Genomic DNA, 19,666 nt, shown 5'->3' with positions numbered 1-19,666 from the left:
ATCACTGGAAGCCAGGAGTTCGAGACCATTCTGGGCAAAGAGCAAGATCTTGTTTCTTAAAAAGTTTAAAAAAGAAAATTAAGCCAGGCACAGTGATACATGTCCATAATCTCAGGTACTCAGGAGGCTGAGGCAGGAGAATGGCGTAAACCCGGGAGGCGGAGCTTTCAGTGAGCTGAGATCTGGCCACTGCACTCCAGCTCGGGCGACAGAGCAAGACTCCTGTCTCAAAAAAAAAAAAAAAAAAACAAAGTGCTGGGATTACAAGCTTGTGCCACCACACCAGGCCTAATTTTTGTATTTTTAGTACAGATGGGGTTTTGCAGTGTTGGCCAGGCTGGTCTTGAACTCTTGACCTCAGGTGATCTGCCTGCCTTGGCCAAAGTGCTGGGATTACAGGTATGAGCCACCATGCTCGGCCCCCCAAATTCTTTCCCTCAACCCAAAGTTGGTATGCATTGACTTACCTTTGGACAACAGTGATTTTTGTCTCCTGTCCTTCTGTCTCCAGCTCTCAGGGACTCATTCATCACCTCTCCCTGCACCCCACCCCGTGGCCCCTGCTAGTTTGGTTTCTGTGCCTGTAGTTTTGCTTTTGGGCATCATCTAAATCTCATACTGCATGGACTTTCAGATCTGGCTTCCTACACTTGACGTCATACACATCTCTTAGTGCCGTGTTCCCTTAATGCTGAGTCATGCTCCATTGTATGGATGGACCACATGACTGATTTGTCCCTGTCCTTGGTCTTCTCAGCTTCCATCTCTCCTTCCTGCAGGCATCGATGTTGAACAAGTGTCTGTCGTCATCAACTTTGATCTTCCCGTGGACAAGGACGGGAACCCTGACAACGAGACCTACCTGCACCGGATTGGGCGCACAGGCCGCTTTGGCAAGAGGGGCCTGGCAGTGAACATGGTGGACAGCAAGCACAGCATGAACATCCTGAACAGAATCCAGGAGCATTTTAGTGAGTCCTGGGGAGGGTCCTGTGCCTGGCGCCCTTTACTAAGGTGGGGCGGGGTGGGGAAGGGGTAGGATCTTCTGTAGCCCTGAGAGAGGCTCTGTCCCTGGCACACTCCCCTCCTTTCTGACCATATGGCAGTTCTCAGGGCCACACCTGGAGACTTCAGGACCCAGGGACTCCAAGGACAGCTCCCCCATGACCGGGCTTCGGGGCGTGGGGCTCTGACTGTTGCTGTCAGTGACTAGGGGCCCTGCTGCCCCCTGCTCAGGCACCTGGAGCCTTTGGGGATAAATGAATGATTGCTGTGGCCCGGGGTGGGGCACATTCCTGGGCACGGTAGAGACCTGTGTATTTTTCCCCCAGATAAGAAGATAGAAAGATTGGACACGGATGATTTGGATGAGATTGAGAAAATAGCCAACTGAGAAGCTCCACCAGCCACTGGTGCCAGCCCTGGCACTGCCCCTGCATGGGAGACAAGTGCATTCAGGGCACAGCCCCCGACATCACCCCAAGGACAACGGCATGAGTAGAGAGAAACTACCTACCTCACTGCACATTATGTTTGGACTTGACAAAAATGTGTGCAAATGATGGGGGATGGTAGAAAAAAATTATTTACACAACCTTGGAAGATTAGGCATGAATACACAGAGATTTACCTTTTGGAAGTTTCATCTTTTAATTTGGCCAGCGTTTCCTTCATGCTAATCTAGATGCTGTGGCTGATTGCTTGCTTAGGATCTCCTGTGGCAGCCTCTGCTTGTTCTCTGGCTTGGAGTGGATGGGCCAGCCTCCAGCTCCTGTGGAAGTAATGGAATAGCAGTGAAAAGGGAACACAGAGAGGGAGGCCTCCAGTAAGATAGGTGTGTAAGCCCAGCCATCATGTTTGGAATGGCATGAAGCAGCAGAGGAGGCCTGAGAGCTGCTGCTTTGGACTTGGGGGTGGGACAGCTCACCTGATTATTGCCAGCCCCCTGTCCTAATGCCCACAGCAGAAGGGGATTTGTTAAATAAGCACGGGCCAAAATGCCAGCCTCTTGGACCTGTGTATATGGGTTTGTGTCACAGGACTGTGACCTGTTCTCGGTGGGTGCAGTCTGTGTAGGGTGCACATCTGATTATTGGTGGGTCCCGTGCCTGTGCTTAAGCAAGTCCTGTAGAGAAGTCATCGTGGAGAATTAGTGGTGGCCCTAGCTTGCCACAAAACCTGGTCTCATGAGCATCTGCAACATCCTTTTTACATCCTTTATATCACCTTACCCCATAGTAGCCCCAAGCAAATGTGATCTGAGGTTTAGATCCTCAGTGAAAATTGTGGTTTCAAGTCTCTCATGGCTAGCCTCAAGGCAGTTCTAGACGTGGTCAGCAGTAATCACAAATTCTTGTTTTGTTTCCATACCCAGAAGGCAAGTTTTGTCAGAGCTGGGGAATAATTTCAGATATTTGACATATTGATTATAAAGGGCTTCTGAATGTCTGTGTTTACTGCCTTTGGAATACAAACAGGTACAACTGAGGGACTAGCTGCACTATTGCCATTTGTCTTTCCAAGGCAAGAGTATCACCAAGGCCTTTGCTCCAGCCTTACTTGGCATCTTTGTGCAAGATAGAGCAAACAACAGTAACGGACACTTCTTGTACCTGGCCAAGGCTGTTGTACCTTGGCCAGGTACAACATGTTGTGTGTTGGTACCCACAAAATGATGGCAAAGATGAGAGGAACCTGAATTGCCAGAGCAATATGAAACCCGAGCCAAGAGGAGTACTCTGCAGTTCTTTGGCTTTGGTACAGAGTGGCCACTTTCTCTAGGACCTGGAAGAAGAGTTTTATGTGCTAAGAACGATTGTGATTCTAGGTCTTCCTTGTAGGCATCTCTGTATTTAGGCCATATCTGTCTCCTGGGAAGGGAAGGAGCCAATGTCAGCCTCCAGGTGATTTATTTAGTCTGACATTACAGAGACCAATAGACTGCCAATTCTACCACATTCCCCTGGCGGGTACTTGACTATGTAGTCTTCTCTATGCTTCTGGTCACCTCTGACACATCTTGGAATTCTTGTAAGAAAAGAAATTTTTTTTTTTTTTTTTTTGAGGCGGAGTCTCGCTCTGTCGCCCGGACTGGAGTGCAGTGGCCAGATCTCAGCTCACTGCAAGCTCCGCCTCCTGGGTTTACGCCATTCTCCTGCCTCAGCCTCCCGAGTAGCTGGGACTACAGGCGCCCGCCACCTCGCCCGGCTAGTTTTTGTATTTTTAGTAGAGACAGGGTTTCACTGTGTTAGCCAGGATGGTCTCGATCTTGTGACCTCGTGATCCGCCCATCTTGGCCTCCCAAAGTGCTGGGATTACAGGCTTGAGCCACCGTGCCCGGCCGAAAAGAAATTTTTATACTTTTTTCTCCTTCCCTGAGTCCTGTGGACCAACCCTGAAATACTAAAAACAAGGGCAATAATTAAAGAAGTATAGACTCTTTAGTAGGCCACAGGCAGAGCAGACCCCCACCTTCTCACAGCACATACAGCCTCTCTACTGGTGTAGCCCCAAGTCCGAGAAGGAAAGTGGGAAGCAGGGTGCTATAGACTGTTTGAAAGCAGGAGGAATGGGAATCTGGTAGAAGTGTAGGTCAACAGTTCTTGTTTTTTTGGAGATGGAATCTCACTCTGTCACCCAGGCTGGAGTGCCATGGCACGACCTCGGCTCACTACACCTCCACCTCCCAGGTTCAAGTGATTCTCCTGCTTCAGCCTCCTGAGTAGCTAGGACTACAGGTGCATGCCACCAAGCCTGGCTAATTTTTGTATTTTTAGTAGAGATGGAGTTTCATCATGTTGGCCAGGCTGGTCTTGAACTCCTGACCTCAAGTGATCCACCCACCTTGGCCTCCCAAAGTGCTAGGATTACAGGCATGAGCCACCGTGGCCAGCCAACAGTTCTTAATCAGGGGCCTTGGACCTCTAAGAATTCACTGGATGGGTTTCACGGAGTCTATGAAAAATATATGTATCGGGGGAAGTTCACCTCCAATATTCAACATGGGTTCTTTTCTATTTCCCTAAGTGTCAGCTGGTCTGAGAAATAAAGGGAAAGAGTACAAAAGAGAGAAATTTTAAACCTGGGTGTTCAGAGGAGACATCACATGTTGGCAGGTTCTGTGATGCCCTTGAGCCGTAAAACCAGCAAGTTTTTATTAGCGATTTTCAAAAGGGGAGGAAATGTATGAATAGGGTGTGGGTCACAGAGTTCACATGCTTCACAAGGTAATAAAATATCACAAAGCAAATGGAGGCAGGGCGAAATCATGACCACAGGATGGGGTGAAATTAAAATTGCTAATGAAGTTTCGGGCACGCATTGTCATTGATAACATCTTATCTCCTGACAGGGTTTGAGAGCAGACAAGCTTTCTGACCAAAATTTATTAGGTGGGAATTTCCTTGTCCTAATAAGCCTGAGAGCGATATGGGAGACTGGGGCTTATTTCATCCCTTTGTCTACAACCATAAAAGACAGCCGTCCCCAAAGCGGCCATTTTAGAGGCCTCCCCTCAGGGACGCATTCTCTTTCTCAGGGATGTTCCTTGCTGAGAAAAAGAATTCAGCGATATTTCTCCTATTTGCTTTTGAAAGAAGAGAAATATGGCTCTGTTCTGCCCGGCTCACAGCAGGTCAGAGTTTAAAGTTATCTCCCTTGTTCCCCGAACATTGCTGTCATCCTGTTCTTTTTTCAAGGTGCCCAGATTTCATATTGTTCAAACACACATGCTTTACAAACAATTTGTGCAGTTAACGCAATCATCACAGGGTCCTGAGGCAACATACATCCTCCTCAGCTTACGAAGATGATAGGATTAAGTAAAGACAGGCATAGGAAATCACAAGGGTATTGATTGGGGAAGTGATTAAGTGTCCATGAAGTCTTCACAATTTATGTTCAGAGACTGCAGTAAAGACAGGCATAAGAAATTATAAAAGTACTAATTTGGGAAACTAATAAATGTCCATGAAATCTTCACAATTTATGTTCTTTTGCCATGGCTTCAGCCGGACCCTCCATTCGAGATCCCTGACTTCCTGCAACATATGTGCAGTAGTTTGAGTTTAAATGTATTTTCCTGGCTGGGCACAGTGGCTCACGCCTGTAATCCCAGCACTTTGGGATGCCAAGGTGGCGGATCACCTGAGGTCGGAAGTTTGAGACCAGCCTGACCCACATGGCGAAACCCCATCTCTACTAAAAATACAAACTTATCCGGGGTTTCTGGCACATACCTATAATCCAAGCTACTTGGTAAGGCTGAGGCAGGAGAATCGCTTGAACCTAGGAGGCAGAGGTTGCAGTGAGCTGAGATCGCGCCGTTGCACTCCAGCCTGGGAAACAAGAGCAAAACTCCATCTCAAAAACAAAAACAACAACAAAAATAATAAATGTATTTTCCTGGGGAGACTCCCAAAATAGTACATGTCTTTTAAAAAGGTAAGTCCCACTGTTGCGGATGGTTCTCGAATGTCACCCCAGCATTACTACAGGTCATATTTCTTCCTTATTCCTTCCATATTCATTCCTGACTGTGCCTAGCTCCCAGGGCCATAGCTGTCTCTGTGACCTTGTGTAGCCTAGAGCCAACAGTGATGTAAATCTGCATTGAGCTTGGTGAGCTTTGGTCCCCAGGGATTCTTTTACTGATTTTAGTAAGTACCTATATATGAAATGATAGCTGGGTGGATTGACTCATGCCTGTAATCCCAGCACTTTGGGAGGCTGAGGCAGGAGTACTGCTTGAGCCCTAGAGTTCAAGACCAGCCTGGGTAACAAAGTGAGACCCTGTCTCCACAAAATACTTTTAAAAATTAGCCAGACATGGTAGTTCATGCCTGGAGTCCCAGCTACTGGGGAGGCTGAGGCAGGCAGATTGCCTGAGCCCAGGAATTCAAGGCTTGAGTAAGTTATGATTGTGCCGTTGCACTCCAGCCTGGATGGCAGAGCAAGATTCTGACTCAAAACAAGAGAAAAAAACACCAGGAGCAGTGGCTCACGCCTGTAATCCCAGCACTTTGGGATGCCAAAGCGGGCAAATGACCTGAGGTCAGGAGTTTGAGACCAGCCTGGCCAACATGGTGAAACTCCACCTCTACTAAGAATACAAAAATTAGCTGGGTATGGTGGTACATGCCTGTAATACCCAGCTACTTGGGAGGCTGAAGCAGGAGAATCACTTGAACCCAGAGGCGCAGGTTGCAGTGAGCTGAGATCTCACCACTGTACTCCAGCCTGGGCAACAGAGTGAGACTCCGTCTCAAAAAAAAAAGAAAATAAAAAAGAAATGATAAACTGTTCTAGAACAGAGAAACTTGGGAAAAGGAATTTTTGGCCCAATGGAAACTTCTGGATATATTCATTATCTATAAATAATGCATGTTATTATTTTTCTTGAGTGTCATTCATTGGCTGTATGCCTAAGGACTAATTGTTGATGTATTCTTGTTAATTGATGATTAACCTGAATTGAGGATTAACATGAAGATTAATAATAATTCATGTTAATTGAACTTAATTATGAAGTTTTCATATTACCAAGAAATCATTAATGAGTATGAGAAGGAAACAGCCGGGTGCAGAGTGTCACACCTATAATCCCAGCTACTTGGGAGGCTGAGGCAGGAGGATCACTGGAAGCCAGGAGTTCGAGACCATTCTGGGCAAAGAGCAAGATCTTGTTTCTTAAAAAGTTTAAAAAAGAAAATTAAGCCAGGCACAGTGGCTCACTCCTGTAATCCCAGCACTCTGAGAGGCCAAGGCAGATGGACTGCTTGAGGCCAAGGGTTTGAGACCAGCCTGGGCAACATAGTGAGACCCCATCTATAAAAAATTAAAAAATTACAAAAGAACTAGCCAAGTGTGGTGGCGCATGCCTTTAGTCCCAGCTATCCAGGAGGCTGAGGTGGGAGGATCACCTGAGCCAGGGGGGTTGAGGCTGCAGTGAGACATGATCCATGCCACTGCACTCCAGCCTGGGCAACAGAGCAAGACCCTATCTCCTGAAAAAGAAGGTAGGAGAAACAGCAGTATGTTTTTGGTTGCTGGTATTTGGGTATTTTTGTTTTAACAAGGCTAATGTCATAAAGTTTAGCATTCCGTGCACTGGGATTGCCCATGGCTGAGCTCTATAGTCATTCTGAACTGGCGTGGTGGAGGTGCTCATGGTTACATTGGTTGAAGTTTTCTGAAATCTGTAATGTGTAAACATATTTGGGTCTATAAGTTATCTTTGAGCTTAGACGAAATTCACTGTGAATGCTCTGTAAAGCAAAGCAAGTTTTCCATTGATATGTAGATCACTGTCCCAGTGTTGGACTGAAATGCTTAGTTCAGCAGTTTTCACAGTAATGCTGTAAATCACAGCTTTCCAGTGAATATTGTAAATGCAAGGAATTCACCATGAAGTGGGTTTGTGCAATTTTTCATACATAGAACTTATCAGTATTAATGCTATAATATCACAGTCACCAGTGAGTCACTCCATCCTTGTTCAGGTCAGAAGAAATACAAGCAGGAGAAGCTGAAGCCACAGTAACAGCTGGTGGTAGATTGGAAACATCAGGAGCCCAAGCAAGATGTATCTTCCCAATAAGCAGGACATCCTACATGGATCTAGAATGCATACATTAGGGATCCATTTGCAATATGTCAAGTTTGGTGTCAAGCACTTTGTATTTTTGTTGTTGTTGAGATGGAGTCTTGCTCTGTTGCCCAGGCTGTAGTGCAGTGGCGTCATCTCAGCTCTCTGCAACCTCTGCCTCCGGGGCTCAAGCGATTCTTGTGCCTCAGCCTCCTGAATTACTGGGACCACAGGTGCCACCACGCCTGGGTAATTGTATTTTTAGTAGAGACGGGATTTCACCCTGTTGGCCAAGGTCTTGATCTTCTGACCTCAAGGGATACACCTGCCTCAGCATCCCAAAGCAATGGGATTATAGGCGTGAGCCACCATACACGGCTAATTTTTGTGTTTTTAGTAGAGACGGGGTTTCGCCATGTTAGCCAGGCTGGTCTCGAACTCCTGGCCTCAAGTGAGCAACTCACCTCAGCCTCCCAAAGTGCTGGGATTACAGGTGTGAGCCACCATGCCCGGCCAGGTTCGTTAATTTCTATAGCAAGTAGGATTATGCCAGAGGAACAAATTAAATGTTTTACTTCATCTGACTTTTTTTTTTTTTTAAACTTTCCCTGCCTTTGAAAAACTCTGACTTTGTATTTAACATCAATGGAAGGGATAACTTCAGAAAAAGCTGCAGTACTTCTAGTCTCATGGACCGTTCTTCACTGTCTCATGGACCCACACTTCACTGACCATTTCAAGACTTTCACTCACCTTATAATTCCAACCCTATCATCCCTCTCAGGTGTCAGCAAATAAGCTCCTTACTCTAAGAAAATGGCTAACATACAGAAACTCCCTCAACTTTCCACCACTAGAACTTCCTCCATGAGCACCAGTCCTTCCCTCTCCCTCCTGTTTCAATGAGAGATATATCCCTGTTATCTAAATTTCTCAGCTGGGTGAGATTACTCACACCTAATCTCAGCAACTTCAGGAGGCCAAGGCAGGAGGATCCCTTGAGCCCAGGAGTTTGACACCAGCCTGGGTGACACAGGGAGACCTCATCTCTACAAAAAATAATTAAAAATTAGCCAGGCGTGGTGACTCATGCCTGTAGTCTCAGCTACTTGGGAGGCTGAGGCAGGAGAATCACTTGACCCCAGGAGTTTGAGGCTGCAGTAAGCCGTGACTGCACCATTGCACTCCAGTTTGGGTAACAAAATGAGACCCTGCCTTTAAAAAATATATATATATATATATATATATATACACACATATATATGTACATTTTTCTGCCAATCCACCAAATTCCCTCTCCTGGCTTTTAATAGCTTGCTCTGTCAACTCTCCCCTCATATTTGCTACCTCTCTCACCCCAACAGCTCTTTCTCATTGATATTTTAACATGGTCATACTTGACAGCTCTTTACAATTCAACCCTCTATTCCTCATCTTTCAGCCTAACATGTCTCCTAATGGCACAGTCTTGTAAGGTGGTACGCAGAGTCCCATTCCTCATCCCTCTGCAGTCTTGACTTCTGCTCCACCACTCCCCTGAAATAGCCTTCATGAAAGACACTGATGACCTACATGTCCCAAATCTGAAAACCACTTTTTTTTGAGATGGGAGTCTCACTTTGTTGCCCAGGCTGGAGTGCAGTGGCATAGTCACAGCTTACTGCAGCCTTGAACTCCAAGCTCAAGTGATCCTCCTGCCTCAGCCTCCCTAGTGGCTGTGGCTACAGATGCATGCAACCACACTCAGCTTAAAAGCTACATTTTAATCCCCGTTGTATTTGCCTTCTCAGCAGCATTTAACTCTATCAACTGTCTCTTCCTCTGGCCACTCTTCTGGGGAGGAATGTGACACACACTTTGTTTCCTGGTCTTCTCTCTACCACTTCAGTCTCCTTGGCAGACCCCTCCTTTATTCACCTCCTAAATGGGCCTGTTCCTCATGGCTCTATTCTGGGTTAGTTCTCTTTCCATGCCAGAGGCAACGCTGTTTATTCCTATGGCTTTGTCTGCTGGTGACACCCAAATCTATACCAAGACCTGATCCTTGAGCTCCAGGGTCATGGAAACAAAAGCACACATGGCACTTGAACTTGGGGTGTCTTCTATGAGTCCTGTCCTCGTGTCCAACATTGAACATATGCCACTACCAAGCACCGCCACTCAAAAAACCCAAGTTCTGCTCTCAGCTCTTCCTCTAATTTCCCCTCACAAAATGGTACTGCAATTGCCTTTTACTCAAGCCAGAAGCCTGGGGTTCATCATGAATCTTCCTGCCCTGCCCTGCTGTCCTTTTACATCAGTTATCCACTGCTGTGTTGCAAATTGCCCCAAAACAATGGCTTAAGACAACAGCCTTTCTCACAATTCTGAGTTGTCTGGAAAGCTCTGCTGGACTCTCCCAGCCTGGCTGAAGCAGCTGTCTTATCCCAGCTAGTGTCTGGACTCAGGGCTGCTAGGCCTCTCCATGTGGCCTTTCATCTTTACAGTATGGTGGATGGTCTCTGGGCTCCTCTTTTTTTTTTTTTTTTTTCCAGACAGAGTCTCACTCTGTTGCCTAGGCTGGAGTGTAGTGGTGTGATCTTGGCTCACTGCAACCTCTGCTTCTCCATTTCAAGTGTTTCTCCTGCCTCAGTCTGCCCAGTAGCTGGGATTACAGGTGCCCAACACCATGCCGGCTTTTTTTTGTGTGTGTATTTTTACTAGAGACAGGGTTTCATCATGTTGGTCAGGCTGGTTTCGAACTCCTGACCTTGTGATCTGGTTTCTGGGCTCCTTCTAAGAGAAAAGAGCAGAAGCTGCAAGATCTGTTGAGGCCTGGGCTCAGAACTCTCCCAGTGCCACTTCTGTCACATTTTTTGGTGAAAGCTAACTACAGGGCCAGCCCAGATCCCACAGGTGGGGAAATAAACCTCATATCCTGGTGGGGGAAACTATGAAGTATCTGTGGCCATCCTTCATAACTATAATTCTACCATCTATTTGGTAAAACCAAATGAAATTGCTACTCTTTGGCCATTTTTGGCCTAAGCAGCAGCAGTTTTATATGGCTCAATCTAATACTTTTGGCTGGGCGCGGTGGCTCATGCCTGTAATCTCAGCACTTTGGAAGGCCAAGGTGGGTGGATCACCTGAAGTCCAGTTCAAGACCAGCCTGGACAACATGGTGAAACACCGTCTCTACTAAAAATACAAAAATTAGCTAGGCATGATGGTGCATGCCTGTAATCCCAGCTACTCGGGGGGCTGAGGCACAAACATTGCTTGAACCCGGGAGGTGGAGGTTGCAGTGAGCTGAGATCGCACCACTGCACTCCAGCCTGGGTGACAGAGCAAGACTCTGTCTGAAAAAAAAATTTTTTAATAGTTTGGAGTTTGTTTTTTTTTTTTTTTTTTTGAGACGGAGTCTCGCTCTGTCGCCCAGGCTGGAGTGCAGTGGCACGATCTCAGCTCACTGCAAGCTCCGCCTCCCGGGTTCACGCCATTCTCCTGCCTCAGCCTCCGGAGTAGCTGGGACTACAGGTGCCAGCCACCTCGCCCGGCTAGCTTTTTGTATTTTGTAGTAGGGACGGGGTTTCACCGTGTTAGCCAGGATGGTCTCGAACTCCTGACCTTGTGATCCGCCCGTCTCGGCCTCCCAAAGTGCTGGGATTACAGGCTTGAGCCACCGCGCCCAGCCTGGAGTTTGTTTTTTATAGAGACAGGGGTCTCACTATGTTGCCCAGGGTGGTCTCAAACTCCTGGCCTCAAGTGATCTTTCTGCCTTGGCCTCCAAAAGTGCTGGGATTACACGTCAGTCACCCTGTGTAGCCTCAATCTAATACTTCCTGAATCCACCCTGGTCTGGATCACTGTGGTCATCTGGTCTACTACACTAGCTTCCTAGCAGTTGCCTATGCCTCCACTGAGGTTTTCCTGCAGTTCCTTTGTCTCACAGCAGCCAGTAAGATATTTGCTACCTTTGAGTGTGATTTCCCCACTCCTGCTGAAGACTCCCAACTCGTTTACATTTTTCCTAAGTGGCATGTGAGGCCCTCCAGATCAGGCACCTACTTAACTCACCCATTCCACTTGCTTCCCAGCTCATACGCTCTGCTCCACCTCCACTATTGCTGGACTTTCCTCAAGTTCCCTCGTACCCCTTTCCAGTCAATCCTACTCATCCTATCTCATCCTCAGGCAGCCACTGTTCTGATTTCTATCTCTATAGATTAGATATACCTGTTTTGGGCTTATACGAATGGAATCATGCAATATGTACTCTTTTTGTACCTGGGTTCTTTCACGCAATATAATGTCTATGAGATGTCAAATCTCTCCACTTGATCTTGGCCAAGAGGGCGGGAAGTGATAAGATGTCAAATCTCTCATCCATGTTACTGCATGTATTTCATTCCTTTTTATTATTATTATTATTTTTTGAGACAGAGTCCTGCTCTGTCACCCAGGCTGGAGTGCAGTGGCACAATCTTGGCTCCCACAACCTCCGCCTACCGGGTTCAAGTGATTCTCCTACCTCAGCCATTCCCGAGTAGCTGGGATTACAGGTGCACCCCACCACGCCCGGCTAATTTTCTTTTTTTTTTTTTTGAGACAGGGTCTCCCTCTGTCGCCTAGGCTGGAGTGCAGTGGCGCGATCTCAGCTCACTGCAAGCTCTGCCTCCTGGGTTCACGCCATTCTCCTGCTTCAGCCTCCCGAGTAGCTGGGACCACAGGCACCTGCCACCACACCTGGCTAATTTTGGTTTTGTATTTTTAGTAGAGACAGGGTTTCACCATGTTGGCCAGGCTGGTCTTGATCTCCTGACCTCAGGTGATCCACCCGCCTTGGCCTCCCAAAGTGCTGGGATTATAGGCATGAGCCACTGCGCCCGGCCCTAATTTTTGTATTTTTAGTAGAGACAAGGTTTCACCATGTTGGCCAGGCTGGTCTCGAACTCCTGACCTCAGGTGATTCACCCGCCTTGGCCTCCCAAAGTGCTGGGGTTATAGGCGTGAGCCACCGTGCCTTGCCCTTTTTTTGATTTTTAATCAACATTATTGAGAGGTATAATTTATATACAATATTTTAAATACACAAGTTCTCATACAAAAATTAGCCAGGGGTGGTGGCGTACTGCTATAGTCCCAGCTACCGGGGAGCTGAGGTGGGAGGATCACTTGAGTCTAGGAGATCAAGGCTGTAGTGAGCTGTGAACATGCCACTGCATTCCAGCCTAGGTGACACAGCGAGACCCTGTCTCAAAAAACAAAAACAGTTATTCTTCCTTGGGAACTGCTTATAAAAAAGAAAAAGCAGGCCAGGCACTGTGGCTCACACCTGTAATCCCAGCACTTTGGGAGGCCCGGGCAGGCAAGGCCTCCTGGCCTTGAGCTCAGGAGTTCAAGGCCAGCCTAGTCAATGTGGTGAAACCCCATCTCTACTAAAAATACAAACATTATCCGAGTGTGGTGGTGTGTGCCTGTAATCCCAGCTACTTGGGAGGCTGAGGCAGGAGAATCGCTTGAACCAAGGAGGCAGAAGTTGCAGTGAGACAAGACCCCGCCCAGCCTGGGTAACATCTATAAATAATAGTTCCATGAGTTTAGAAATACAAAGTAGCATGACTTAACAAACTTACACATCTGTGTAACCAGGCACCAATCAAGATACAGAATAATTCTATCACCAAGGAAGTTCCCTTGTGTCTGGCCCAAACAAACATCCTTCTCCACAAGTAAGCTCTGTTTTTATCACCATAGATTTCATTTGTCCTATTCTTGAATCTCATACAGATTATACAGTATGTATTTGGTGGTCCTTCAACATAATGGCCAGGTGTGGTGGCTCATGCCTATAATCCCAACATTTTGAGAGGCCAAGGAAGAAGGATCTCTGGAATTCAGGAGTTCGAGAGCAGCCTGAGCAATATAATGAAGACCCCCGTCTCTGCAAAAAGTTTAAGTTAACTGGGCGTTGTGGTGCGGGCCTGTGGGCCCAGCTACCTGGGAGACTGAGGTGGGAGGTCAAGGCTGCAGTGAGTGGAGATCGCACCACTGCATTCCAGCCTGGGTGACACAATGAGACCCTGTCTCAAAAAAAATTCAAAAAAAAAAGAAAGAAAAGAGAAAACGCATTGTGTGTTGTATTTATTGGATAATGGAATTATGGGGCTTATGGGCCTTCTGTTGCATTTTGATTTTTGTTTTCTTACCTGTTATCGCGTTAACAGTAGGCATCATATAGTATTCTCATGGAATTTTCCCTTGTTTAAAGCCCTACAGTTCGGAGGCTTACACATTTGTACAGTTCAGAGACTTACACATTTAAGGTGAGATGCTGACACGCTTAAAAATAAACTTTGGGGGCCGGCTGTGGTGGCTACCGCCTTTAATCCCAGCACTTTGGGAGGCTGAGGCGGGAGGATCACGAGGTCAGCAGTTCAGGACCAGCCTGGTCATCATGGTAAAACCCCATCTCTACTAAAAATACAAAAATTAGCCGGTCGTGGTGGTGGGCGCCTGTAATCCCAGCCAGTCGGTAGACTGAGGTAGGAGAATAGCTTGAATTTGGGCGGCGGAGGCAGCAGTGAGCCGAGATCACGCCACTGCACTCCAGCCCGGGATAGAGCGAGACTCCGTCTCAAAAAAAAATAAATAAAAAATAAAATAAAATAAACATTGGGTTATTTCAGTGTGAAGTAAGCAAATAAACGGAGGGCTAACAGTTCCACTTCGTAGAGCTCAGGAGTTTTGAAAAGCGAGGAGGCCGCGTCCTGGAAGGGTGAGCAAAAAGCGCGAGGTTTGCGCACAAAGTGAGAGGCCAGTCCAGAGGAGAGACCCAGCGCCGCGCAGAATGATGATGTCGCACGCCGGGTGGGAACTGACGTCACCTGTGCTCACCGCCGCTTCCGGTCTGCGTGAGGTGCATTCTCGCGCCGGTGGCGGGCTTAGGGCCGGTGTTGCGACGTGCTGCGGCGCATATTTTCACAAGTGGGTCGCCCTTGGTCGGGACTATGGCCACCGACTCTTGGGCCCTGGCGGTGGACGAGCAGGAAGCGGCTGTCAAGTCGGTCAGTGGCTTCATCTCCAGGCGGGGAGGACGTTAGCAGGGGCCCAGGCGAAACCTGCCTAAAGCACAGGGAGCTCCCCGGGTTGGGGAGGCTCCTGGGCAACGCGCTGCTAGAGTTTGCTGGGGCAGTCACTTGCCCTTGATTTGCTCTTAGAGCTAAAGAGACCAGTGTCGAGCTTTTTATCTCCGTATGGGCTGGTTAAGGACTCATCCTTTGGTATATCCGCCCCACTATGCATGCTGTCATTCCTCTATTGATCTTCTCGGTGACAATTATAAGGAAAGCCAAGTTTAGATGCTGATTCTCATTTTCATTACGCTACTGTTCTTCGCATGTTTCTGTGCTACTCTGTATTTAACATTTCTTAGATCCATGCTTAACGTGGTTGGCAGTTTGTAGCTCTTTGCAGAATAACAGATTCACTTTTAGATTTAATACCTCAATCTACTGCAGATGTTGGAAGGAGGTACTACAAATTGTTTCATTGATGTTTAAAGTGACGCTTAGTTTCATATACTTGTTCTTTAAGTAATGAATATTCATTCAACTGGAATGTAATTACGCCATACACTGTGGCTTTCTGTTCTTATATCTAAGACCTAAGCTTTAGGTTTGTTTAGTGATAATGGACTGTTTTTTTTTTTGTTGTTGTTGTTGTTGTTTTTGTTTTGAGGCGGAATTTTGCTCTTGTTGCCCAGGCTGGAGTGCAGTGGCGTCATCTCGGCTCACCACAACCTCCACCTCCCGGGTTCAAGCGATTCTCCTGCCTCAGCTTCCTGAGTAGCTGGGATTACAGGCATGCGCCACCACGACTGGCTAATTTTGTATTTTTAGTAGAGACGGGGTTTCTCCATGTTGGTCAGGCTGGTCTTGAACTCCCGACCTCTGGTGATCCGCCCACCTCGGCCTCCCAAAGTGCTGGGATTACAACTGTGAGCCACCACGCCTAGGCGGTATGGGGATTTTTGAGAGGGCTATTGACAGAATTAGACAAGGCTGGCAAGGATTTACTGAACTACAGAGAACAGAATATGTTACAAGTGATGGCTAATAGAAATATCGGTGTAAAAGTTATTCTGGGCCGGGCGTGGTGGCTCACGCCTGTAATCCCAGCACTTTGGGAGGCCGAGGCGGGCGGATCACGAGGTCAGGAGATCGAGACCAACCTGGCGAACACGGTGAAACCCCGTCTCTACTAAAAAAATACAAAAAAATTAGCCGGGCATGGTGGCAGGCGCCTATAGTCCCAGCTTCCCGGGAGGCTGAGGCAGGAGAATGGCGTGAACCCGGGAGGCGGCCGAGCTTGCAGTGAGCGGAGATCGCGCGACTGCACTCCAGCCTGGGCGACAGAGCAAGACTCCATCTCAAAAAAAAAAAAAAAAAAAAGTTATTCTGATAGATAGAGGGCCTATATGTTGGGCAGTGGAAGTGAAAATGAGGGGATGGATATAAGATACAAAGTACAAAGGTAGAATGGGTAGGACTTGCTAACATAATAAAAGAGAGAAGGGAGATCAAGTGAAAGGTTTCTGTTTTCAACTTGGATCCTATTGGTGTTACTAACATTCCAATAACAGGAATACGAAAGTGGGAGGAAGGGCAGATTTGATAAAATGGTGAAGGCAGCCGGGCATGGTGGCACCCACCTGTGATCCCAGCACTTTGGGAGGCTGAGGCAGGCAGATCAGTCGAGGTCAGGAGTTTGATACCAGCTTGGCCAACATAGTGAAACCCTGTCTCTACTAAAAATACAAAAGTTAGCCAGGCATGGTAGCAGGCACCTGTAATCCCAGCTACTCAGAAGGCTGAGGCACGAGAATTGCTTGAACCTGGGAGGTGGAGGTTGCAGTGAACCGAGATCACGCCACTGCACTCCAGCCCGGGCTAGTGAGTGAGACTCTGTCTCAAAAAGAAAAAAAAAAAAAAGAATGGTGAAGGCTGGGCACGGTGGCTCACATCTGTAATCCTAGCACTTTGGGAGACTGAGGCAGGCAGATCAGTTGAACCCAGGAGTTCAAGACCAGTGTGGGCAACATGGTGAAACCCCATTTCTACAAAAATACAAAAAAAAATTAGCTGAGCGTGGTGGTGGCGCACTCCTGTGGTCCCAGTGACTCAGGATGCTGAGGTGGGAGGATCACCTGAGCCTAGGGAGGTTGAGGCTGCAGTGACCTGTGATCACACTACTGCACTCCAGCATGGGCGACAGTGAGACCCTGTTTCAAAAAAAGACAAAAGGGAATGGTGAGTTCAGGTTTGGCTGTTCTGAGTGTAAAATAAGGAGACATCTTGGTAAGTACCTGTTGTGGGAGTTCCCAGGAGATGCCAGGTTTGACGATTTGTGAGGAGAGCTCACAGGCTCAGTATGTAGTTGTACTCACAGCTATGATTTATTATAGTGAAAAGATATAAAGCAAAATTAGTGGAAGAAAAAGGCTCATGGGCTAAGTCCAGAGGAAACCAGGCAAACTTCCAAGTTATCTCCCAATGGAGTCCACAGAGTGTGCTTAATTCTTCCAGTAGCAAATTGTAACAGCTACTGTTACTGTATGAAGTGGTGTCAGGGAAGCTTGTTGGAGACTAGTTGAGACTTTTATTGGGGGCCTGTCATATAGTCACCCTGTGCCTAGCATGTACCAGAATTCCAGACTTCCAGAAGGAATGCAGGTGGTTAGCATAAATTACATGTTTTTACAAACAGTTAAGGCAGACTGACCCCCTCTTATCAGTTCTAGGGATGATGAGAACCTTCCCAAAGTCCAAGTTCTCAGGTGACAGCCAAGGGCCAGCCTTGCAAATAGGCTTTCCTAAGGAGAGTGGTCAGGCCTGCTATGTTCTTTTCTGCACGGTAGCCATCAGGCATTTGGAAATACAGCACTGGAGTTCAGGTCGGAGGTATAAAACCGGCAGTTTCCACAAAGAAATTACAAAGCATTATCAAGGGCATGGGCCTTGTACTCTGGAGTTTAAAATCTAGCGTTTAGCATCAGATCTACTCTGAAAGACAGTTACTGATAATTGGTTTCAAACCTTGTGAAATCTGTGACCCTAACCTAGCTGTGATATGAGTATCACAAATACAGGCCTAAACATACTTGGTGTCTGCTTCTAAGCATTCAGCTTATCAGAAGGCTTGTGTAAATAAATGCTTCCTAATAGTTGGAGAATACCTGTTTTTTCACCACTTAGACTTGTGTACCTTCACTTAATAAATGATTCATGGTCTTAGGTTATCATGTGGCTCTGCTCTCTAGAGTAGAGAAAACCAATGAAAGTGACAGAAGAAGGCTGGGTGCAGTGACTCACACTTGTAATCCCAGTGCTTTGGAGGCCAAGATGGGAGGATTGCTTGAGCCCAGGAGTTCAAGTTTGAGTTCGAGTAGGCATGGTGGTCTACACCTGTGGTCTCAGCTACTAGGGAGGCTGAGGTGGAAGGATCGCTACAACCCAGGATGTTGAGGCCACAGTGAGCCATGATTGTGCTGCTGCACTCGAGCCTAGGTTACAGAGTGAGACCTTGTTTCAGAAAATAAATAGAAAGAACTTGAGTTGGGAGATAAGCAGAGTTTGAGGTTTTCTGAAACTTTCCCCCCAACCATTATATTTAGCCCACCCCTTGCCTTGTTTGAAGGCTGTTGAAGATGTTTGAAATGATGGTTTCACACAGACTTTCAGCAGTTCTACTTTGAGGGAACAAACCAATTCCCTGAATACTGATGCTGAAAATTTCAGACTAGACTTTTACTAGAAAGTTTCTCTTTTCTTAGGGACCTTCCTTTTATTGGATCCTTTGCTTAACCCTGTTTTCTTTTATTCCTATTCAGATGACCAATTTGCAGATCAAGGAAGAGAAAGTCAAAGCAGATACCAATGGTGAGTCACTAGTAACTACAAGCTAGAAAAGAGTTCCATGTGGGCCGCTGCTTTGCACTCATAGCTGCATTGTACAAAGAGCTGTTGTGTAGTGTAAACGTTAGCTGTTTACAAGCCAGTAAATTAGATTTTGTTACTGAAGGGATATGTCAATTTTCCAAAGTTTATCCTTTGACTTCTTAAAATTAAGAGTCTCTCTATTGGACTGTACTGCTACTACTGTTCATTTGATAATATTTTGGCAAATTATTTATTTATTTATTTATTTATTTTGTTTGAGACGAAGTCTTGCTTTGTTGCCCAGGCTGGAGTGCAGTGGCGCAATCTCGGCTCACTGCAAGCTCTGCCTCCCGGGTTCATGCCATTCTCCCTCAGCTTCCCGAGTAGCTGGGACTACAGGCGCCTGCCACCATGCCTGGCTAGGTTTTTTGTTTTTGTATTTTTAGTAGAGATAGGGTTTCATCATGTTAGCCAAGATGGTCTTGATCTCCTGTCCTTGTGATCTGCCCGTCTCGGCCTCCCAAAGTGCTGGGATTACAGTCGTGAGCCACTGCGCCTGGCCTAAATTTTTTATTTTTTATATTAGATTTTTTTTTTTTTTTTTTTTGAGGCGGAGTCTCGCTCTGTCGCCCAGACTGGAGTGCAGTGGCCGGATCTCAGCTCACTGCAAGCTCCGCCTCCTGGGTTTACGCCATTCTCCTGCCTCAGCCTCCCGAGTAGCTGGGACTACAGGCGCCCGCCACCTCGCCCGGCTAGTTTTTGTATTTTTAGTAGAGACGGGGTTTCACCGTGTTAGTCAGGATGGTCTTGATCTCCTGACCTCGTGATCCGCCCGTCTCGGCCTCCCAAAGTGCTGGGGTTACAGGCTTGAGCCACCGCGCCCGGCCTATATTAGATTTTTAAAACTTTATTTGAGACAGGGTCTCACTCTGTTGTGCAGGCTAGAGTAGAGTGGCATGGCGTGATCTTGGCTCACTGCAACCTCTGCCACCCAGGCTCAAGAGATCCTTCCACCTCACCTCCCAGTGAGACTACTGGCGTCCACCACCACACCTGGCTAATTTTTTATATTTTTAGTAGAGGCGGGGTTTTGTCATGTTGCCCAGGCTGGTCTTGACCTCCTGAGCTCAAGAGATCTGCCTGCCTCGGCCTCCCACAG

At 47.1% G+C, this 19,666-nt stretch overlaps 1 protein-coding gene across 10 annotated transcripts in view; it reads left to right on the top strand.

Annotated features, from left to right (window-relative positions):
- The window catches only part of DDX19B (DEAD (Asp-Glu-Ala-Asp) box polypeptide 19B), a 100,479-nt gene that overhangs the window by 47,364 nt on the left and 33,449 nt on the right, over nt 1–19,666 (top strand). The window contains exons 1-2 of one of the 10 annotated variants that reach the window (XM_011962182.1): nt 14,415–14,634; nt 18,459–18,507. The exons of 7 other annotated variants lie outside the window; for them this stretch is intronic. In XM_011962182.1, the coding sequence (XP_011817572.1) occupies nt 14,578–14,634; nt 18,459–18,507 (106 nt within the window). In that variant the 5' untranslated portion in view covers nt 14,415–14,577. Of the gene's footprint in view, nt 1–14,414; nt 14,635–18,458; nt 18,508–19,666 lie in introns of those variants that run through there. 2 more of the 10 variants (XM_011962206.1, XM_011962229.1) reach the window with 2 other exon arrangements.

Source organism: Colobus angolensis, unplaced genomic scaffold (genome assembly GCF_000951035.1).
Source record: "Colobus angolensis palliatus isolate OR3802 unplaced genomic scaffold, Cang.pa_1.0 Scaffold116, whole genome shotgun sequence".
Classification (NCBI taxonomy): domain Eukaryota; kingdom Metazoa; phylum Chordata; class Mammalia; order Primates; family Cercopithecidae; genus Colobus; species Colobus angolensis.
The sequence above is the reverse complement of the archived record's forward strand: the minus strand, read 5'-3'. Positions and strand labels throughout refer to the sequence as shown.